Source organism: Podarcis raffonei, chromosome 12 (assembly GCF_027172205.1).
Source record: "Podarcis raffonei isolate rPodRaf1 chromosome 12, rPodRaf1.pri, whole genome shotgun sequence".
NCBI lineage: Eukaryota > Metazoa > Chordata > Lepidosauria > Squamata > Lacertidae > Podarcis > Podarcis raffonei.
Genome location: NC_070613.1, coordinates 14,834,351 through 14,858,793, shown reverse-complemented (window position 1 = coordinate 14,858,793; position 24,443 = coordinate 14,834,351). Strand labels below are relative to the sequence as shown.

Genomic DNA, 24,443 nt, shown 5'->3' with positions numbered 1-24,443 from the left:
TTATATATGTTGCCTTTAATTTGCATTGCTATTTTCATATTGTCCTTGTAGAGCCAATTATCTTCGTTGGTTTGTACCAGATTTCCTCTTGCCAGAAAACAGATGTTTGGGCTTAAGGTCAAAGACGTGCCTATCTGCTTCCCCTTTCCTGCCCAACCGGTTCATTTTCGTTTGAGCTTTCTTCATCATAGTTTTAGTCTTCTTCACCATCTATACAAATAAAAAAAAAATCATAAGTGAAGCATTCTTTCTCCACTTGAGGCTCATTCTCCACACCAATAATATGACCCAAATATTGCCTTATAGTCCCTTTGAGAAGTAGTGGTTAAGAGTATAAGACTAGTTTCTGAGATACAGCCATAAATGTGCCTTCTATAGAAGCAATTTAAAAATACAAAGGGATTGGTTTCTCAAACACTAGAAGTGTCCTTGCATATAAAAAGGCAAAGCTAAACAACCAGATGAATCCTGAAGTCATTTGGCTATTACACATCAGTATGTAAATTCAGCCATCTGGCCTGGCTGCCTGGTACCTACTTTTCCTAGGCCTTTCTCCCTCCCCTACCTGTCCAGTATTAACAGCACAATCCTACACAGAAGTATTATGTTCAGTGGAACTTACTCCCAGCTATGTTTGTGCATGGAGAGTCTTGGACACCTCAGCCAAATAAGTGACAAGCTGGCCTATTGCCATCACATCCCCTTAGTGTAGGTGTAGCTTACCTGTAGTCCCTCTAGATTTTGTTAGGCTCAAACTCCCATCAGCCCCAGGCAATATGGCCAAACAGGGATGGTAAGAGTTGTAGTCCAGCAACATCTGGAGAGCCACAGGTTAACCATCCACCCTTAGTACATGACGGTACAGATGATGAACTGAACACGGGCTGATTCTACTTCAAATGGCTTGCGCTAAAAGGAACCAATTGATCCTAACAATACAGTACTAAATATGCAGGAAGAGGTTTTTTTAAAGTAATGTAATTTTCTCTTGATGACACCAAAACGTATTACGAGTCAATTTAAAATGCTTAAAACCTCTGCTTAATTACAGTAGCTCAACGTGCAGATTTATAAATGCCTATTTGCAATACTATATCCTATAAAACCGTCCAGAACTCTTAATAAACTTAAGACAGACCTTTACGTCTCGAAGGCCAGATACATCGCGAGGTGTGCGGGAAGAACTGCGACTTCGTGCCACAGATGTAGGTGTTACAGATTCTTCTCGTTTACGTTTACGGGTAACACTCCGGGATCTTCTTGCCTGGGCTACATAATGTGCCTGAAAATTCACAAACCAAGAAAAGCCCAATCAGAACCCCTCATCTTCTAAATTAGTTATCGGGTGCTGCACACTGTTCCTCAGCATAAATATCACTTAATTCAGCTAACAGCTTATGAGTACAAACTTTATTAAATAATAGGATTTTTCGACTCTGAATTCCAGTCTTAATCCAATATTAATCGATTTCCTTAACACAGCTTTATTCCTGGAGCCAGCTTAGCCCAGCGGTTCCATCAACCAACACACTGCTTGGGTCCCACAATCGCCTCCCGCGGTGTGAGACCTGCAGGTGCCACCTGGCTTTAAAACAAACAAACAAACAAAAAAAGCCACAGCTTTATTTCCTGTGGCAGAAAAATGAAGTATAAGAACATTTAGAAATAATGAAAGTAATACCTACAGCAATCAGTGCAGAAAAAAGTCTGTCTTACCTCATTTTTACCAGTCATATCAAGCCCGAGATCAGTCATCTCCTTCTCTAATGTCTTCCGTTCAACCTAAAGACACAAGTCATCAATTATTTTCCCTGTTATCAATACACTTTTATATTGATGTGGCAGAAAGGAGCCTAAGAAGCAATCCAGTACACTGTTCAAAAACTACAAGAGAAATCCTACAGTGTACGTTCCAAATAGATTTCAGTGACAATTTGGAGACAGATAAAAGCAGGAATGGTCTGCTGTTCTCCCCCCCTCCCCTCAAATTAGTTTAGGTGTATTTTAACATGTACCAGAACACAGATTCCATGCATACAGGATGCTCAACACGGCAACACAGAGTATGGGTAGCAAATGAGCCTACGCTTCTGGAAGCAGGTAATAATAATAATAATAAATAATAATGAACTGTTGTGCTTAAGGCAGACATGAGGAACCTTACCCCAACCCCAACGGGCCAGATTTCAATCAGCCCTACGCCTTGTAGGAAGAATTTGGATGAAGGAATGCAACTTGTTCTGGCAAAGGAACAACAGGGAGTTCACTTAAGCTCCTGTTTGTTGTTTTGAAACATGCCAGTGCAGGCAGGTGTGTGGCCTATAGTAAAATTTGTTTGTTGAACTGCTAGAAGCTTATAATGTTGTGTGGGTGTGAGTGAAATAAAAAAATCATGTCTGAAATAGGGAAGGGCCATAGCTCAGACCTAGAGCACATGCTTTGTATGAAAAAAGGTCCCAGGCTCAATCCAGACATCTCCAGGTAGCCTGGGGAAAACTCTTGTATGAAACCCTGGAGAACCTCTGCCACTCACTGTTGACAGTGCTGAGTTGGGTGGACCAAAGCTCAGACTCAACAGAAGTCACCTTCCTACGTCCCAGTTCATTCCACAACTTTGTTCTGCTGACTGCGTAGAGCAGGCCTCAGGCGTGATCCTTGTGTTTCTGACAAGTCCTAAACTAGAACACACCTTAATGGAGATTCTCATTCTTCTCCTATTGCTTACAGGCCTGTTACTATTTCATCTGCCTAAGCCATTATTTTTAATCTGCAGTCTAACAGGCATTTCTAGCCATGACAACTTCGATTTTTGTTTTGTAACGAAAGTGAGTGGGTGGGAGGGAACACATGTAAATCCCTTAATCCCTTAACTGCAGTCAGGCCCCAACACATTCTTAACAAAATGTTTGAAACCTGCCTTTCTCGCCGTTCTCGGCATCCTGGGCCCCTGTGTATCTTTCTCTTTGGATGCCAACATCTTGAGTTTCTTTTTCTCTCGAATCTGTTGTGCCAGCTGTCTGATGCCCATCATTTCCTCATCTTCACTTTCTGAGTCGCTGTCATATTCTCCAGCTGCTTGCCTCAGCTCCTCCTCTTCCTCCAGTTGCTCCAGTTTCTTTAAAGACATCACACACAATGCATTAGAAACTTTTACAATATGCATGCTTCAAATATTCACCAACAGAGCCTTTCAGATAGTTAATGCTCAAACTCCTAACTGCCATATCAGAAGTTCTCAATTTCTGAACCAAGATTAAAGGCAGAAGCAGAGTGATGGTTTTGCGGAGTCAATCAATTCATTCTTCTTAGTTGTGATTCTTCTTAATAAGAGGCTAGACAAGAAATGCATAGCTTGACAGAATGTTCTGTATATTCATGTCATGACAAGAATGCACACATTTTCTGTACACTGAAGTGTGAGGTTAATGGGGGATAACTCCTACCTTCATGATATCTGGGTCAATATAATCTGCTATGTTGTGTCCTTCCCAGATTTCTGGCACCTTATCATATTTTTCAGATGGATTCATTAGATCCCAGTATTCTAAAAGGCGCGGAGGGGAACAACACACAGAATTATTAATTTGTGCAGCACAGAAGCTACTATTTCATTGTTACAGCAGGAAGTTACCTGATAGCAGATGATCCAGAGTTGATAAACCTGTCTGGCAACCAGAACAATCTTCCTTTAACCTTAGGCTTCGTCAAAAAAAACCTTGTAGTTTGAATTATTATCTGTCCAAAAAACTGACTGTCTAGAAAGGTCACTCACTTTCTGACACCTGCTACCCTCCCTCCACCCAAAGCAGCCAGTGGCAACACAGGAGAGAGTAATTCGGGAAAGGGATGCATGACATTAGACCAAAGGCTGCAGGTTGTTCACTCCTTATGCAAACCGACAAAGCCCTCCATCAACTTTAACATTTAGTCCTTGATGGAAAATTAGGTGAACATCAGTATTACCCAGTAGACTAAGAGCATAACGTAATAATTATGATTATGATTATGATTATGATTATTATTATTATTTATTGGTTTCCCCAGCCACTCTGGGTGGCTCCCAACAGAATATTAATAAAAAGCAGTAACATCAAACATTAAAAACTTCCCTAAACAGGGCTGCTTACACAACAGTTGAAGTTAACCTTGCAGTTTTCTACCTGAACTCTCTGCAAAATGGGAACACTACATCAGTGACACCTCTAGTGTGAACATTAAGATTACTGTTACCACTTACTCTTAAGATCCAAAACATACTCGTCTCCCATTTCCATTTCAATGTCTTTCTCCTGCGAACAAGCACACAGAATTAAAATGGGCCCTTTTTAAAAGTTTCACACAAATTTTGCTCTTCTTCTCCTGGGAAAATCTTTCAAAAGATGCTTACCAGTTTCTTTTTAGGCGCATCAACTTCCATGCGTTTTTTGCGGAGCAGGGCACCTTCAGGGATAAAAGGTGGCCTTTCCTAAGATTAAAGGATAAAACCAAGATGAGCTCAAGGAAGCAGTTTAAAAACAAAAACATAAAACATGCAAATCATAATTGCATTTATTAGCATGGGAAAGCAAAAAAAAGACCAAGACTGTTTTGATTAGATGCATGTGTATTATAATACATTGCTGAAACCTGGGGGGGGGGGGAATGACAGAGGTATAATGGGCACAGACACCAACCTTGTTGTCCCTTTTGGATGGGATAGCTAAGTGGAGCCTGTTCAGTACATCGTGTACTTTGTTTCCTTTCATTTTGGTATCAACACGATGGGCCAGCAACCTGTCACAGGCCTGAGAACATGCAAAATAGGAATTAAAGAAAAGCATGCTGATGAAAGCAGATGAATAACACGCAGACATAATGGTTCCCAATTTCTTAACATCAGTTTCACTGAGCAGGAGTACTCCACGGGCTCCCAAATTCCCTCCTTACTGTCAATGAAAAAACAGCAGGGGAAAGGAAACTGGGAGCACCCACAGGTTCACAGGCTTTCCATCTCATTACCACAGTGAAAAGGAAGCACTACATCTGCACCAGACTGGGTGTGTGTGAAATCACCAAGCAAGATGGCTGCCCTAATTCTTTAACTACTCATGAGCTATCAAACCTCCAATCTGAAATCCTAAAAAAAATGACTCTGCAGGGCAAAATCATTATAAATTTCCGGAATTTCTCTTTTACAATTTCCTGGTTTAATCCCATCTTCCCTAATATTAAGCTTAATGTCTCTGATCTAGAATTCACCTATAGAGCAAGCCAGTGCTTGCATCAACAGGCCCCTTATCGCCTGACTTGTCTGCCTTTCCACTAAGGAGGCCATTTTAAAAGAACTTCGCATACTTGTTAGTCTGGAACGGGAGGGCCAAAAGGTCCCCCCAGCACATATAAAACACTCCTTTCTTTTCAGATGACCCTCTCTAGTTTGTAAATTGTTTGGCAATCAACCACCTACGTTCCCTATTAGAGGGAATGGAACAATGAAGAAAGCCTATCATTAATGTTCCTCCTCTTTACAGTTGTCCAAAAAGGCTTCCAGTTCAGCTGCCAGCAGCTAACAGAAGAATAGGTTGGTCAAAACAACCATGAGCAAAAGGCAAAAGAGCTGGTGGTCCTATGCCATAAACATTTGCTGAAATAGGTAGGTTTTATGGTTACACAAGTTGCTTTTCATTGCCTTGGATAAGCGAATGCAACTAACAAATATAATAAATTATATTAATAATAATAATAACCTTTGAATTTGGCTTCACATTTCTCCTGCAGTGTCGAAGTGCAAGGTATTAAAGGTAAAGGGCAAAGGGACCCCCGACCATTAGGTCCAGTCACAGACGACTCTGGGGTTGCAGCACTCATCTCGTTTTAGTGGCCGAAGGAGTCAGCGTACAGCTTCCGGGTCATGTGGCCAGCATGACTAAGCCGCTTCTGGCAAACCAGAGCAGTGTCCTAGTGCAAGGTATTACTATTACTGTATTATTATTGTAGCCTTTCCCTAAGCAGCACAAATCTTTTAAATGTGGAGGAGGTCACTGCTGGGCCAGCCCAATCAGAGTGTCTGGAACGCATCTTATACAAAAACAAACATACATACGACTCACTTCTGTTTTAACTTGAATCACTCCTTCTTCGGTTAGGGTGCTGGTCTCAATGACAGGAAGCCCATCTGCTTCTAAATCAGCAAACATTTTCTAAAACATGACGGACACACGTGAATTTAGTAGTGAAACTAAATGCTTAAACCCAACAAAAATATTGCTGCCTTCTATTGCTAAGGTATCAAAATAAACACAGTATCTTCATGAACTGGAAGATACAACAGTTATGTTAGAATGTGTCACATCGGCCGTGAAATAAATTACACATAAGCAGTCCATAGTTCCATCTGTTTCCCTCCTCAAAAAATTCTGGGCATGTAATCTGTTAACTTTGTGAACTACAGTGCCCAGAATTCTTTGAGGGGGGAAATGTGCTATGGATGTGCTTTAAATGTATTGTGCCTGAAAAGTACAGTGTGTATACAACCTAAACTGTTGCAATTCAACTCATTATTTGGGTATGTCTGACTCCGATCAGTTAAATCCGAAACCACCATCGACTAAAACTAGAAACCGAAAAATGGATAGTGTTTTTCTTTTTTCTTTTTCACATGTGGATGAAATTTGCAGGCAAAGGAACCACTGCAGGTGGATTACACCTGCCAGTTTCAGGCTAAAATGCCTGCTAAAATTCAGGAAACTGGTCCAGGGGCTATCATGCTAGATGATATCACCTTTGGTATAAAAAAACTGGAACAGTCACCAAAGAAAGCAAGTTATGGTTTTGAGCTGTCTGTTAGGAAAAAAGATGACTGGGGGAAAAGCAGGCTACTTGTGCAGTGTAACTCTGCTGCTTACTCCCTGCTCTCACAGCCAAAATTCAGACAAGAATGAAGACCCTCACAAAGAACAACTCTTTGAAATAAACGAACTGCCTCCCCCAAATCACTCTGATTGGGGGGGGGGGAATAATTCACAGTGAATGGAAGCTAAACCTCTTCGTCAAAATGAAAAGATCTTACCAGAACACCACCTTGTCCCCTCTCAGGTTCTGGCCGTTTCCCCAGACCACTTGGTTTCGTTTCTCAAAATATGGTGAGGGTAAAATTGTGGGTTTAACTTTTTAGAAAAATGGAGGCGACGGAGCTACTCAGAAAATTTAGTTTGATCCTGATCCACTTCAACTTGCCTTGTTAATGGCATGACCTGACTCTGCAAAGGAGGAGTCTTCTCCATATCATCCTGATCTACCCCATTACTCAAGGTGCACTCCGAGCCAGTGTATAACCTTAAGACAGACGGACGAACACAATGTCCTACCTGGTTTTCCTCAGAAAGCTCAGAAATCCTCTTCACGTCACATTTGTTTGCTACAATTATTAGAGGCTGAAAGTTAAAAAGGGGGAAATAACAGATTGAACTAAGCATCCGGTCTAGATTTTATAACCAAGAAAGCAGCAGCTCGGCATCAGATATTAAATCCCAGCCCACCTTGTTGACAAACAATGGCTTGATATTGCTGAAGAGTTCGAGCTGCTCTTCCAGGCTGTGCCCACACTGCTCTGATATATCCATGACGTACAGGACAGCTGAACGAAGATGGGCAAGCGCTGTTATTGCCTGCATCTCAATGGTGTTTCTCTCTTCCAGGGGATGATCCAGAATACCGGGGGTATCCACCACCTAGAATGAAGACAGACAGAATTAAAGTTCTTGATCTCACATGCATTGACAAGCAAACCAGAAATTGGGCTAGGGAGGAAAAATAGCCCAATTTCTGGAACAGCGCTTCAAGCACCTCTGCAACTCAAATACTATTATCCTTTCCTCCTAAACTGCAAAACAGAAGGCAAGGATGCTGAAATGGTATCGCTCAGAATACCGAGAAATTCTTGCTCCTCCATGCAATATCAATGACTGCAATCCCATACCCACATATCCTGCGAGTAAGTCCCATTGAACTCAGTAGATTTACTTCTAAGTAAACAAGCACAGCATCTGGCTACAAGACTGCTAGTTGAATAATAATAATAATAATAATAATAATAATAATAATAATAATAATAATAATAATAATTTATTATTTATACCCCGCCCATCTGGCTGGGCCTCCCTAGCCACTCTGGGCGGCTTCCATAGAAACAAAAAATACAGTAAAATATCACACGTTAAAAACTTCCCTGAACAGGGCTGCCTTAAGATGTCTTCTGAATGTCAGGTAGTTGTTTATCGCTTTGACATCTGCTGGAAGGGTGTTCCACAGGGCGGGCGCCACTACCGAGAAGGCCCTCTGCCTGGTTCCCTGTAGCTTTGCTTCTCGCAATGAGGGAACCGCCAGAAGGCCCTCGGCGCTGGACCTCAGCGTCCGGGCAGAATGATGGGGGTGGAGACGCTCCTTCAGGTATACTGGACCGAGGCCGTTTAGGGCTTTAAAGGTCAGCACCGACACTTTGAATTGTGCTCGGAAACGTACTGGGAGCCAATGTAGGTCTTTCAAGACTGTTGTTATATGGTCTCGGCGGCCGCCCCCAGTCACCAGTCTAGCTGCCGCATTCTGGATTAGTTGTAGTTTCCGAGTCACCTTCAAAGGTAGCCCCTACAGTTGAAGTCACTGTAGTCATTCACTTGGACAAACTGAAGCATGCCAACTGATCTTCCTAGGCAGATTTGGACAGGTTTGTTTTACGGTGTTGGTACAGGGTGTTATGTCTTTTGGTAAAGCTCCAGAACATGAAAGTTACATTAATCAATGGCTAGGCAGCTAAGTACAGAGTGTCAACACCCTTCCAAGGGCTAAAAGCCCAGGACATTTTTTTGTAATAGGTTTATATTGCCATAGAGGATTAAAACTGTTTCATCACAAGCCTCGAGTCTAGAAACTGCAGTCGCCCACATTTCCAGACAGCCTGTCATGTGGTCATGTAGTCATGTGGATAGCTGAGCAAGAGTATCATCAGATGACTCAATAAGTGGTGAGCAGACACACAGGAGCATCACCCCAATCAGCTCATCTACAGAAGCACCAAATGAGCTGCATTGGGGTCCGTGGCCGAGACAAGACTGGGCAAACATTATTAAAAAGGAGAAATTCCTTTGAAAACTGCATTGAGACAAGGGCTCAATCTTCAGAGGGCTACAGCTTGGAAGGAGTGGCCATTACTGTAAAAGAAGACTCCCAACCTAGCTTGCAGTTTGTTACAAAGGTGAAGATTGCAAGCAAGGCAACCTCCAGGCAAACTAGTTCAATGCAGACATCATGAATCCTAATCAGCTAATTGGAAGTTCAGAAACTTTATAAGGAACTCTAGGAAGCCAAAATACGATTCACAACAAACAACATAAACACGATGACCAGTATACTAGATAGCACGGCAATTCTTATTGCATAATAGACATAATTTAGTACAACAAAAACAAAATGTAAATTCTCTAATATATTTGAAATCAAATGAACACCGTAGAAGTATAATAAGTCTAGAGCTGAAACAAAGTAATAGATGCTATCCTGTGGGCTAAGCAGTAAAACTTTTTAGATGTTCATGGTGCCGAAGTAGTAAGTGAATAACAACGTAGGACAGTGATCCCGGATAATCTGACTGTTTCGCTGGAATCTTCTTCAGCACAAACCATAGATTAGAAAAACGCACAGAGCAGTGGTCATAAGGATATGTAACCACGATTCACAGCATTACCCTGAAGGAGAAAGATCCGTCCCAACTAATTGCTACAGCAAAGTCCTTACCTGCCAACGCAGATACTTGTAATCCATGTGGCCCACAAACAGAGATTTTGTGGTGAAGGCATACGGCTGCACCTCTACATCTGCTCTCGTCACCTGAAACACAAGAAGTCCCAAAGTTGTAGCGTCTCTCCATTTATAAGACAATTCCATTTTTCAAACAAACAAGGGCCATACTTGGCTTCTTACAAGAGAAATGTCTGAGCCACTGCAGTTCAAACTAGAGCACACTTATTTAGGTGTGGGGTAGGAAAGAGAAGATATTTTCTGTTCTGGAACTCAGAATATGTAAAACCAAGTATCTTCTGTTTAGCACTCGGGGTGGAACTTCCAAGCTCCAGGTCTCTCTATCCAGACCCTGAGATTCTCCCCAGGCTACCCTCTTCCCTGGTCCTACCCCAACCTGAAGGATGGAATGTGTCCTTTTTCACACAGTGCATAGTTAAAATATGGATATTGCTTCCACAGGAGACTGTGATGGCCACTGACTTGGAGGGCTTTAGAAGAGGATTAAATAAATTCATGGAAGACAAGACTATCAATGGTTACTCTATCTACCATAGTTGTGTTCTACCGCCACTGTCAAAGACATTATACTCTGAATACCTCCTGGGAATCACAGGCTTGCAAAGTGCTACGACACTTGAGCCCGGATGGAGAGATTGTGCATAGAAACCTCTGAGTTTTGCATAGCTTGAATGCAGTACTCTGTAACACATGTTGATCTGGCCCTGGCCATGACCACCGCTGATATTGCAGCCCTTAAAAGGGAATGTGATCCTTTATCTACTTAAATATTTAAAATATCTATTCACTCATTAAGAGGCAGCACATCCCTAATTGAATATAAACTTAACTAAGGCTACCATCCTAAACACATTTACTGGGGAGCAGGTTGCATGCAACTCAATGGGATTTACTTCCGAGTAGTAAAAGTAGCTTATGATTGCATGGTACTTTCCTTTGGCTCCGAAGCCATACAAATATCCACAAACCTTGTTTATAAAGCTGGATTTCCCAACATTCGGGTAACCACACAGTAAGAGAGTCCGTGTGTTAGGGTCGATGGTTGGCAAGCGAGATAAATGCTGACGCACTGTAAAAAATAAAGACAACCTCTCATTTGTTGAAGTCTAAAAATGCTTAGCATCTGGGCACTGATGCACAATTACTAATGGCTGAGCTATGGATCTGATAGGCCCAGTGTAAGCAGAAGAGTCCTAAGCAGGCATTTTGAACAAAGAACAGTATCCACAAAGCAGTCCAATTGCACAACAGAACTTCCCTGCCCTCTCTTCGAATGTTCCGTCAATTTGTTCTGGGGCAGAAGAGTTATGGGGAGGGGACAGGGGCAGGCAGGAAATGGAGGAGGAGGGGATGTTTCATTGCACAATTGGAAATGTACTAACAGCTCCTGCTTAATATTAATTGGCAAAAAGTTCCACACCTTAAATGAAGACACACCAGGCTACCTACTTCTTGTAGAAGCAAGGCGAGTCTCATATACTTTCTCTGGCTGAACATGAAGATTAGCCAGGGATATTATTGAATGGGCCCATTTCTGGCAGATTAACTTTATTACTACTAAAGTTCATTGTCTAATGGCAGCCAAAGTGCTGCAATGATTATTGCTGCCAGAAGAGTACTAGAACCATCACTCAGCCATGGCACTTGGGTGATTGTCAGTCTGTCACTTTCTCAGACTCACAGGGCAGTTGTGAAGGTAAAGTTGGGACAAGAAGTTTGAGAGGCCGGTATGAACTTACTGACTGAAGGGTGGCACTGCAATAAAGTAGTAAGTCTGTTCTGCTATCACCCCTGATATACTCCACCTTGTTCTAAGTACTCCAGGCTCTGCTTCTGTCTTTTGATGATTGTACACATCCGTCCCAGAGCAGCCCGCTTCAGCTGCTTGCATCGGTAAAGGGAATCTCCATATTTCATCAGCCGTACATAATCTTTGGCAACGCTGTATTTCAAAAACAGAAGTCAAACCTGTATTGAGATTGCTAGAAGCTTGTTGCCCTCTCCACCATCCTAATACCTGAGCACAGAACTGGAGCGTTTGAAAGGGGGAAATGAAAGGGTAAGTCCCAAGGAAAATGCAGGCATTTCTTCATGTTTCAAAGGCATGGCTTTATAAGGAAGAACCGCAAGTAGAGAATAGGAAGCCTTTTCCAAACAAAATGTGTGTGTGTTAGGTAAGGGTAAAGGGACCCAGTCCAGTCATGGATGACTCTAGGGTTGCGGCGCTCATCTCGCTTTATTGGCCAAGGGAGCCGGCGTACAGCTTCCGGGTCATGTCACCAGCATGACTAAGCCACTTCTGGCGAACCAGAGCAGCGCACGGAAATGCCATTTACCTTCCCAGGTAGTGTGCGCCATTTACCTACGCCAGTGTGGTGTAGTGGTTAAGAGCGGTAGTCCCGTAATCTGGGGAACCGGGTTCGCATCTCCATTCCTCCACATGCAGCTGCTGGGTGACCTTGGGCCAGTCACACTTCTCTGAAGTCTCCCAGCCCCACTCACCTCACAGAGTATTTGTTGTGGGGGAGGAAGGGAAAGGAGAATGTTAGCCGCTTTGGGACTCCTGAAGGGGAGTGAAAGGCGGGCTATCAAATCCAAACTCTTCTTTTCTTCTTCTTCTTCCCGTCGGAGTGGTACCTATTTATCTACTTGCACTTTGACATGCTTTCAAACTGATAGGTGGGCAGGAGCTGGGACCGAGCAATGGGAGCTCACCCCGTCATGGGGATTCGAACCGCCGACCTTCTGATCAACAAGCCCTAGGCTCAGTGGTTTAACCCATAGGGCCACCCGCGTCCCTATGTGTTACAGTGATCCAAACAAAAGAAATGTTTTTTGAAGCATGGACAACAACTAAATATTAAGCTCTTACTTGTCAATCAGATTTTTTGCAATGTTAATTTGCCCCAAAGCCAACTTGTAATGATCTTTGTCATAAAGAACGTTCATCAAATCTGCATAAAATGGATGGATGTCCTGAAAAAAAAGAACGAAATTTATGTCAATATGCAAACTTCTTAGCAGATTGACCTTTGCCAAGGTCCAGAGGGCTGACTACCTCCGCAAGCTCAAGGGAATTTTGGGCCACAGTAAACTGATTTTGAAACTAGATGAAAGTTCAAAAAAGCATTCTATGATGCAGCATAAATCCAGGAGCAGCCCGCTCATATTTCTGTTTACATCTATTGTTTGTGGTGCAACAATGCAGAACAGGGCCTTCTCTGTTGTAGTACCCTAGATATGGAGGTTCCTTCCTATAGGGCAGGAGTAGGGAATCACAAGGCAGTTTTCCTCAACCACATTCACCTGCTGTGTGGCTATCCATTAGACAATCATCCGACATCAATATAATGTCAATGACCATAAAAAGACCCCCACCGCTGTCACAAAGATACTGCTGTCTCCTACACTATCTGTTCTTATGCACCAGATTAAGATGCATTTATTTCCCTAGGCTTATCATTTGGGCTGATGTAAAATGTAAACTGCTATGTGGTCTGAATTACTGATTTCTTGCTTTTTGTTTGGTTTTCATAATGGTTTTATGGCTCTTGTATTGGTTTGGGTAATTAATATATTGTTGAGTACCGCCCTGGGAACCATCAGGTTAAAGGATGGAAGACACACCTAATAATAAGGCTGTGTACACATTACCAGTTTGAAATGCAGCTAGGTTGTTCTTTTTTCTCAATTCAGATCAAAGCTGGTTTTAAGGCAAAACGCATTAAAAACAAAGAAATAACAAGATATATATGGACTGAGGCTAATGTCATCCGTACACCACTTCCCAAACCAGGAGTGGAAAAGTGCACTCAATGAAGAGTAAACAGGAGTGTGTACACAGCCCAAGAGAAAGAATAACCTGCTCTGAAGAAGAATGTCACACAATTCAACTAGGCCAGGGTTTCCCAAACGTGGGCCACCAGCTTTTTGGGGGACTACAGTTCCCATCATCCCTAACCACTGGGTCCAGCCACCTAGGGATGATGGGAGTTGTAGTCCAAAAATAGCTGGAGACCAAAGCTTGGGAAACTGAACAAGGCTAACACAAGCTTCTTGTATGAGTCTGTGGAGCTCACTGAATCCTAGGTTAAGGTTTTTGTATCTGTTTTGATGACCATTGAGAGCACAGACCTAGGCAAAAATGGAGGTTCCGCATCCATAATGCACTGCAAAGAAAGATATTTACTCTCTTTAGCAAGGTCTTTCTTGCTCAACCTAGCCTTCTCTTTGCATAAAAAGCAACTAGAACGATGCAACCCTAAGAAGAAACTGAACTATGCTACACCATTGACCATGTTCGAAACAGCGGATTTTTAAAAAGTGTTACAAATTAAAACAGCATTCATTAGCTCGGCCCAGGTCGGTGTAGGAGCAGGCAAGCTTTCAGGAGCCAAGGAGCAATAAATTCTACAGAATTAGAAACTTGCACACTCAATGATCAACTCAAGCTGTATCAGCAGGTGGCATCTTGTCTACTGTATAATACAGTCTTTAAAACATATGATTATTCATTTTGCCATAACGACTCAAACAAACCGTGCATATATTTTCACAGAACACTATCCAAAATCCTACATGAGTCTCTCCTTCTCAATAAGCAGCAAATCATAGTAAAATAAGGTTAACAGACATATCATGTTTTTAATGTCTGTTGTACAGGGCGAGTCCTTTAAAAGAGACCCCATAGATACAGAATACACATGTTGCACGGGGCCTCTTTTAAAAGACTCACCCTGTACATTGCCCTGAACTTTTCCAGAGGAAGGGTGACTTTTACGTATCCTAAATAAATAACTTTGTCCATACTGTACTTTATCAACATATGTTACATTGTTTTGGGGATTGATAGCCAAACTTCACCCTAAGCTGTCACAGGGCAAGTCGCAACATATGCGTTACATCAGTTTCATAAAGCAATAAAACAAATCCAGCAAACCCAGACTAAAGCTGATGCAAGTGTTCCCCATCTGTTATAAAAATGTCAGCTTGTGGGAACCAGGCAAAAGGGGAAGATTTCCACTTGGCACTAAAAGCTCATTAATGCCAGTGCCACTGTAAGGTACGGGGGAAGAGAATTTCACAACTGGGGGGGCAGCTATCGAGAAAGCCCTATACAAAGTTCCAGGAATCCAGACTTCATCGGGTGATGGTGCGGTCAAGAGAGACGTGCCAGCAGAACTCACCTTATTGGCAGGATACTGCAGGCATTCCCCAAGATAACTGGTCTCCAAACCATTTAGGGCTTTACAGACCAATTTATAACATTATAAAAGAACTTGAAGTAGTATTTTTCGCTCCATAAGACGCACCAGACCATAAGACGCACCTAGTTTTTGGAGGAGGAAAACAAGAAAAAAAATATTCTGAATCTCAGAAGCCAGAATAGCAAGAGGGATCGCTGAACAGTGAAAGCAGCAATCCCTCTTGCTGTTCTGGCTTCTGGGATAGCTGCGCAGCCTGCATTCGCTCCATAAGACGCACACACATTTCCCCCTACTTTTTAGGAGGGAAAAAGTGAGTCTTATAGAGCAAAAAATACGGTACATAACCTTTCTCTAAGAAACCAGATATGGTTTAACCCAAAAGACAGATTTTTGCAAGTTTTTTTGGCCATGTATCATGCAGAGAGTATAACACTGGGCTTAGAATAACTTTTTGTGTTCAACTGCCTCCTGCCAAAGCCACTTACATCTAGTTTTGGGAAATCCATGATGATCTGGGTGAGCCTGTCGTGGTAATTTTGTTGGGTGTATTTTACTTTTCTCATGTAAAAATGACGGATGCGGTGAATCTGGTAATGCTTATGAATTACTGTGGGTGTCTTCCGCTGGGTCTTGGATAACGTCAGGTCTATGAAGTCCTGCAGTTAAAAAACAAAGGGCAAGGAAGATGATGTGTTTAGTGTTTTCAAAGTCACCAACATCACGATAAAACAAGAGTCAAAAACTCACATCTGTAGCTGAAAGCAGAAAGGAAGAGTTTGGCCAAGTGCGCTGCGCCAGGGCAAATAACTCGGGAAAAGCCCTTAAGACTAGGGATCATGAGACATGCAGTCATTGCCTGCTTGCCTCTGAACAAAATGTTTCAACCCACCATTAAAAGAACAGCAATTTCACATAATTTTACTGATACTGATTGTGCTTAAAAATCCACCCCAAACCCCTTCATTGCCCTAACAGACTTGCTCTCTGTTCTTAAGCACATATGCGTCAAAGTTCCACTAATTTCCATCATAACTCATTTCAATATAAAGTGTCAACATCAATCAATCAATCAAGTATTTTGGGGATAAATTATGCGTTCTTCAATTCCTTAATAAAATCTACAGTAGAAAAATACATGAGAGACTGTTTCAAGCTCTCTCATGTTCCTTAAAAGGCTCCTTAAAGAGAACCATAGCAAATCTGCCATCTAGGATCTTGGAGGGTAAAATGTACCAAAAAACCTGATCTTCTACATGTAGGTACTGTTAGAAAATTTAGATACAATACATGTTTGTTAGAAGCTGGTCCACTCCGGCCCATTGAGATTAAGTATAGCTTTTAGATCTACAGACTTAGCCATGGAGAATTAACAGCAATTGGGAAAAATACAAAAAATTTAATATAACAAATACGGCAAGCATGCTTCCTGAGCTCCAGAAATAAAGCATTTTAGGCAGTCTTCACGAACTCAATGTCTTCCATCTGTTTTGGACTACAACTTCCACCAGCCTCAACCAGAATGGCTGTGCTGGCTGGTGGGAGTTGTAGTCTCAAACAGATGGAGGACACCAGGTTGCTTAAGGCCATCTTAACTGCAATGGAATAATGCTTCAGAAAGTTAAAATCTTTTTCTTTCTTTCTTTTTTTTAAGGAAAGCAAATGTTCATGTGATTTTAACAGCCATACAAAAACATGATCCTCCACCATGCTGCATCAGACTATTCCTCCATCTAGCATAGTACCATCTACTCCAACCAGCTACAGATTTCCAGGGTCTCTGGCAGAGATATTTTCCAGTGCTGCAATCTGCAATCCTCCTTGAATCAGAGTCAGGGTGGATAAAAATCAATGAATTTTTTAATGGATTTTTAAAATTTTAATTCGATTTTTGGAGGAAAAATCTTTCTAATGATAGTTTTCTATTTAAGTTACATTATAGTCCAAAGGCTATTCATCAGGAAATAAGGATTTGTTCAAGTTTTTCATGTGTGCTAAAACTCAGTCTAAGTTTTATTTTAAAAAATTGTTTAACCACATCAGTTAACAAACATGGAGGCATATGCTATAATGTTGTTGTTTTAGTCAAATGAATTGTTTATTTTTTTAAAAGATATTTATTGAAATTTTCAACTTTAATACATTAAGAAAGAATCAAAAAAGAAAAAACAAAAAGGTTTAAAAACACAATCCTTATTTTTCTATAACATATTTCCCTGACTTCCCCACACCTCCCCTTCTTATATTCCAATTCAAAATGTTAGTTCAGCAAGTTCTTATCCCTAATTTTAACCTTTTTCTATTTAGTTCATTTTAAAAAACCAATTTTGCCTTATCCAAACTTAAACATCAATACTTATGCATCAATACTCATTCTTAAAACATTTTTCTAACGTCGACCCAAATTCCCTTCCACGAATTCCCCAATTTTCATACAAATAACAAAGTAAAGTAAAAACAAAACAGATTGTAATTATACACCCTTTGGATTCCCAAACTCCACCCCCCCTTTCCCGGTTTGAATCCCCAACAAATGTCCATCAGTCTTAGTCTACTATCAGCCTGGAGATCTCACGTCCGAGGCTCTTAATTCTCTCTCAATTCCTCTCTGCCGGTTTTTTTGATAGTCCTTAATATTAAACACCAGATCTCGGAGAAGCTCTGGCCCAACGGGATCCATGTTTCTTCCAGCCAGACCTCCATACTTAAAAGTGGAGCCCGAATCATGTTTCTTACTCCTTTCAAGTCCAAATGTCCCCAAAGCTCCAACTTCCACCTTAAGCAAATTTGTAATCCTTGGGTCTTCAGATCTCCACATAAGGAGATCTCTCCATTCTTCAATCTCCAATTCAGACCAGATTTTTGACATCAAGTTCTTATTTTCCTTTGTAGCCATCATGTCAGGCCTCTGGCTCTCCTTTATCATCTGCAAAGTTACAGCTCCTCCTTCCTTTTCCTCAGGAACAACATATATCTCCTTCTCCACACTCTCAAAACTCTCAAGTTTCTCTTTTTGTCCAGCTGCACGGGCTTCCTGAGTCAAATACTTATCAAATTCAGTGATGTTATTTACTGTTAAGTTCAGAGTTGCAACGTTTGTAGCCAAAACATCAATTTGGCCTTGTAGCTTTCCCAAGAGAACAAAAACTCTGTCCAACCCAGCCTGAGTTTTCCCTCCTCCAGCCATTCTTGTAATGTCCCAAATCCCCCTCTAGAGGGATTTTGGTAACTTAGTATTCTTTCCAGTTCAAATCCAAAAATCAAGTTAGTTTGTAACAGTTCTTCCTTGTTTTCAACAAATTATAACCAAATTGTAACAAATATAGCCAGCAGAAGCAACAAAAACAAAGTTCTCTTTTCCCGTCATGACAGCTAATTTGACAGCTGTCAAACTCTTCAATACCTCATCAGCAGGCTCTCTCGTGGGGTACTCCCGGGTCCGGGGAGGGGTGGCACTTCAGCTCCCAAAATTAGCTCTTTATCCTCCAGTAAGATTTCTTATATTGCCAAATCGTGAAATTAATGTCTTTTACCAAGTAAAAAAGAAAGGGTTCTCTTGACCTTAGTTAGCAGGTCCTTGCTTTAGATTATTTACAAGACAGGGAGACGGACTTCCTGTTTGCGCCTTCCCCGATCGTGCCTAATTCAAAAGAAAAAATTTTCTTTCCAATTTCCGTACTACTCACGGGTTGTTGCTTTAAAATCCAATTGCTCACAAGAAGAAGTCAGCGCTCTCCGACCATGGCAATGCGGCTTCACTCCACAGAAGAAGCAGTCGACTCTCAGCACCGCGCCGCTCACCCCGTCCCCCGTTCCGAAGCCTTTAAAAAGGCTCCTTCACAGGTCGGGGGGGCGTAAATGGTGCCCACCGAGTCACCAGGTTCACAGGCTTCACCACCTGTGATTTTTTAGGGTCCCCGCGTCGCTGCAGCGGTCAAGACCCAATCCTGCGGAGCCGCTTCCCTCCGGAGCCCGGAGGGAATCCGCCATTAGCCGATGGCGCTAACCCGGAAGTCCCTCAAATGAATTGTTTAAATTGTTATTAATGATTATTTTCCTCCTTCCAATAAAGTATAGCAGAAAAGTTGTCCTAATATATAAACAGTTAACTTATTAAACCTTACAATAATTTCATAATTATCGGTCTATGTATTTCTAATAGTACAACCAAATCAGTAATTTTTTATATAACTGTAAAAACTACAGCTATTATTCCAAAAATGAAACCGTCATCTCTTTGTAAATATTAAGATTATACCAACAAGAATGAGTCTTTCTGCAAATAAAAGATTTAAATCAAATCTTACTGACTAGTAATTTAAATTGTGATTTAAATTGATTTGATTCACCTTATTTTTCGCACCATAAGACGCACCTAGTTTTTGGAGGAGGAAAACAAGAAAATAAATATTCTGAATCCCAGAAGCCAGAACAGCAAAAGGGATTACTGCGCAGCGAAAGCAACACAAAGCCTCTTCAGGGCAGGGGAACGTTCCTCCTGCTGCCCTGAGGAGGCTTCGCGTGGCTATGCACAGCGAAAGCAATGATCCCTCTTGCTGTTCTGGCTTCTGGGATAGCTGCGCAGCCTGCATTCGCTCCGTAAGACGTACACACATTTCCCCTTGCTTTTTAGGAGGGAAAAGGTGAGTCTTATAGAGTAAAAAATACGGTAAATCAAATCTACCCTGATCAGAGTAGCTGGAAATTGAACCTGGGACCCCCTGCGGTGGTTCATGTATGGCATCTCAGCCCCATGACAGATGCCAATTCCTTGCCATTTTTTGTCCAGCTGTGAAATTGCAACACCTCCCATGAATCTGGCAAACCAAGGTAATAGTGAGATGGAGCTTAGGACCCATCCGAATAAAGAGTGCAACATCTAAGAAAAATAAAGAGAGATCATCTGGATGGTGATGCTTGCTTCTCTGCTAGGCCTGGGAACAAGCAAAGGAAAGGGCGCTGTGCTCCTGGCTCCTGGCATTGTCTACCAGAACCATTTAAGGACATACAATGACCGGGGAGAATTTATCAGAAACTGAAAACACATCAAGTACTGATCCTATAGCTTCCAGCTCCAGAACAGAGTCCTCGTTTCACTTCCAAGAACCATGGGTGCGAACCAACACAGAAACACCCATACAGTTTAATTTCTCTCATGGAATGTTACAAGAGTAATTCAGATAAGCATCACCTTGTACAAAAAGCAGCCGCTAGCAGTATAGGACTATTCTCTCATCACTCGTTTCTAGTGGGAGGAAGGAAAGCCATTTGCACTGGGCAAAACAATATTGGAAGAAGGGCAAGTAAGCTGAGAATAGAGCTGCAAAAAAATAAAATAAAGGCACCACCTACAAGAAATATTCTGTGGGGGTGGAGACAGGGAGTGGTGCTATATTAAGACAGCTGGAGTCTTCTGCACACATGGAGAGGTTGCCCAGGAAAGTGAGGAGACTTCACCAATTCACAGTGAGGACGCACCTGCCACATTCATCCAAGACTGTCATCTGAAGTGCCAGCAGGTGATGATCAAAAGAAGCCCTTCTCAATGGTGGCTTCCTTTGAGCATGACTTCCAAGGAAACATGCCTGGAAACCCCTCTGCTATCATTTAAGCACAAGGCAAAAAAGAAAAAAACAGTTCTTTCCCCAGACTTAAAAAAAATAAATTAAGAAAGTCAGCCTTTTTAAAACCAAGAGCAATTTTATTTAAATGTCTGTCTGAATGCAGCTTTTTAGCCATTACGCATGCTTTCATTTGCTTATTAGCCCGTTTTTTAAAATGTATTTTTCTTCGTTTACAAAAGTATGTGCAATGTCTCTCTCTCTCCCCCCCCCAAGTAACATTTTTTACAGATCAGTGTCATTTGTTGAGACATTATTTGCCCATTTTTGTTGTTGTGCTTCTGTCTTAACAGCCACAGGTGTGGGGAATCTCTGGCCCAACCAGACATCACCGAATTACGACTCCCCCCCACCCCTCTCTGCTGGCCACACTTATGGGGTTGTGATTCAGAAGCATTTGGAGGGCCAAAGGATCCCTGATTCCTTGCTTAGCACATTAGGAACAAAAAAAACACATCAATAATTGAGGGGTTTCTGGCAAAACCATTCCTCTGAAATCAGGCCTTTATCTGCAGCCTTTTAGAAGTAGCAGGTGGGAGGTTTTCTATGCGTTTCTCTTCCCTTTAAGTTTTAACGTGGGGTTTGCTGCCTATTTGACTGGTTGTTAAGTCGCAAGATTAAAGCGGCTGACAAGGATTTTGCGTTGAGATTCCTGCATGGCAGGCGGAGGGACTAGATGACCCTCGGAGGAGCCCTTTCAAAACTCTATGATTCTGTGACAAATTTAATACATAAACAGTGTCACTATTAGGGTCATGTGTTTTTCAGAAGGCGGGGAGAGAAGAATAGGATTCCTACCTATTCTTATCCCTCCCTGGCACCCAGGGCCAGATTTAGGTTTGATGAGGCCCTAAGCTACTGAAGGTAATGGGGCCCTTTATATGTCCAGCTGTCCTTTGTCAACAACAAATTGTCGCTCTTTTTTGTGTTGAATATAAGCTATATGGTAATTTATGAACCTAATAGGTATCTAAAGCCATTTGCTCATAGCAAAATATGTATTTTATCAAAGTAACTGATACAGAAATGAGCAAAGGAGTGATATTTTAGAGAACAGGCGGGGCCTATTACTTACATCATAGGAGCCCGCACAACCCAAAACACTGTTGCTGTATGCAGGTTTTATTTTATTTGGTTTTTAAACATATTTTGGAAATCTTTGTCCATAGCGTTTTCTTGGCAGGGATACTGGAGAGGCTTGCCGGTTCCTGCTCCAGGTGGATCACGTTTGGTCAAAACTCTCCACTATGACCTGTCCATCTTGGGTGCCCTGCTTGGCATAGTTCATAGCTTCTCTGAGTTATTCAAGCCCCTTTGCCACGGCAAGGCAGTGATCCATGAAGGTCCGTATAGCTACGGTTTTCCCAGTAGTGATGTATGTGCCTGGCATGTTCTGGTCCATGGGGTCAAGAAGAGTCGGACACGACTAAACGACAACATTTTGGAAATGTATATCCAGGGTTTTTTTGCCTTTAATTTTTTTTTTGGGGGGCCCCAAGAGAGTGGGGCCCTAAGCTATGGCTTGTTTAGCTTACACGTAAATCCGGCACTGCTGGTACCAGATGCAGCAACGCTACAGGCAGAAATTCAACAGGCACAGCTCCCCCCCCCCCAATAAAAAAACACAGTGGAGTAGCGCAGCCGCGAGAACAAGAGAACCAATGAGTGGCCAGGCACATCACGTGGCTTCCCCCTTCTCCGGCACGTGGCCTCTCCCTCCCCCCCCCCCCACCTCTCCCGCCACGCGCTAACCGGGGCCGCCGTGTTCCCACAGAAACGGAGCAGCCGCAGTCAGAAGCCCCCGCGCGCCGGTCGAATCCCGAAAGAAGGGAGCCGTCCTCCTTTTACCTTGGCAGACGGAACCACCATGATTTTCTTGAAGTTGTAGAGCGCCATGGTTGCGGCGTGTCCGTCCGGCCCCTTTGCCGGAGTTAAAGAGAGAGGGACCGGAAGGGGAAGGCAGGACGTCCGGTTTCGTCCGTTCTCGCGAGAGAGAAAAATAAACGAGACCCGAACGAGAAAAGCTCGCTGCGCACGCGCAGATACGGACTTGAGCGTCAGTTACTTATTGGAAGTTATTAATAGGGAAAAACACTGTAGTAGAACGGAAGTGACTCTTCTCTTTTCCTAGGTCTAGAAAGCGCCGTTGGGAAAAGCTGCTCCTGTTCCATCGCCAGTAGCGGTCCTGTGGCGCCGCCTGGACTTCAAAGGTACGAACTGCAGCGTTATTTGCCAAACCGGCATGAAACCCAAGCAATTATATATAGCACGGATCACATTTGATACGTGAAGGTGGGTGTACGTGTGTACGTAACGCCACGTATCACATTACATACATAGGCTACATTTCAAAAACAACGCTTGGAACCTTATGAGTAGGTATCAAACGTACTTCAAATGAAACTAAACAGCAAGGATTACTATGAGAGTCAGGTGGGAAATGGGGAATTGGCACGCTAATATTAATTTAAGGGCTACAGAATTCTTATTTCAAAAACTTATTTCCTGCTGAGTTTTCAAACACAGAGCAGCTAATAATGAATCACACAATATTAAGATGTATCACAACAACAGGACATCTGGAAGGGCCCTTAGAGGAATACAGTGGTACCTCGGTTTACGAACTTAATCCATTCCAGAAGTCCATTCTTAAACCGAAACTGTTCTTAAACCGAGGCGCACTTTCCCTAATGAGGCTTCTGGCCACCGGTGCCCTTCCACCATTCGGATTCTGTTCTTAGACCGAGGTAAAGTTCTCAAATTGGGATGCTATTTCCGGTTTTGCGGAGTTTGTAAACCAAATTGTTCTTATACCGGACTGTTCTTAAACTGAGGTACCACTGTACAACTCTTATGGAGACCAACTGAAAGGGGGTAGGGAATTCTGGACTGGGCAACCTCTGAAATATCATTGGGGGGGGGGAAAGATTGGAGATCTGAGGAGTTAAAATACACATTTGTATAACTCCTTAGCAGTATCAGAGACATATTTTATTCTTGGTTTCTTTTGAATTTGCATTGTTCCCTGGTCCTGAACTAAAATTGCTATACTAAAGCAGTGGTCACATACAAATCTTTATTGAAAATGTGTGTGTGAGGGGTGAACCACTCCCTTGTATGGCAATTCTGCTATGTTGAAGGATCCCTTATTACACAAACAAAATGTCAATGAGCATGCCTCCAAGTCAGCATTGTGAGTCAGTGCACTCACACTGCTGGTTTGTGAAGCTGTGTGCACACAACGTTAGCCACAAACCACATCTTGAGAAACACTGTTTTAATGCATTTCCCCCGGAAACCATCTGATTCTAAAATCTAAGCCATATGAAGACATCTTTCCCACCTAGTTGTGTGGACAGCAGCTGATCTGGAAACATTTTCAACCCATTCTGACATGTAAAAGTGATCTGAAGTTTATTGGAGGTGGGTAGGAACAACCTTACTGCATTATAAACTGGTGATGTATACACAGCCAAAGTGAGTCGGGGACAAGGCCATCACATTGTTTCATTGCATGTGTTTTAACTTATAGGGATATAACTTTCCCCTCCTTTCTTGCCTGCCGTTAAAAAATTATCTCAAGCCCAGTATTGCTGTGTGTGTATGTTGTATGTTAGCTGGTTCTTACAGCTTTAAAGGCCAGTATTGGTCCCTGTGACTTGTCTACTGTTGTGTGCTTACTTTAGAATCATAGAATCATAGAATCATAGAGTTGGAAGAGACCACAAGGGCCATCGAGTCCAACCCCCTGCCAAGCAGTTTCCAACTGCAAATTTAGCTGCACTGTATTTTTGCCTTCAAATGGAGCCCAGGTAGACAAAATCAT

General features: G+C 42.3%; 1 protein-coding gene across 1 annotated transcript; it reads right to left on the bottom strand.

Annotated features, from left to right (window-relative positions):
- GTPBP4 (GTP binding protein 4) lies at positions 1-22,583 on the bottom strand. Its single transcript, XM_053410056.1, has 17 exons — positions 22,466-22,583; positions 15,485-15,655; positions 12,665-12,768; positions 11,598-11,734; positions 10,761-10,861; positions 9,769-9,861; positions 7,518-7,709; positions 7,347-7,412; positions 6,090-6,179; positions 4,674-4,784; positions 4,388-4,465; positions 4,238-4,289; positions 3,444-3,544; positions 2,918-3,115; positions 1,717-1,782; positions 1,139-1,282; positions 1-210 (listed from the first exon to the last, which is right to left on the bottom strand). Exons 1-17 carry the CDS (start codon positions 22,511-22,513, stop codon positions 58-60), a joined length of 1,905 nt encoding a protein of 634 aa, XP_053266031.1. The 5' UTR covers positions 22,514-22,583; the 3' UTR covers positions 1-57.
- Positions 22,584-24,443: the final 1,860 nt, after the last annotated feature.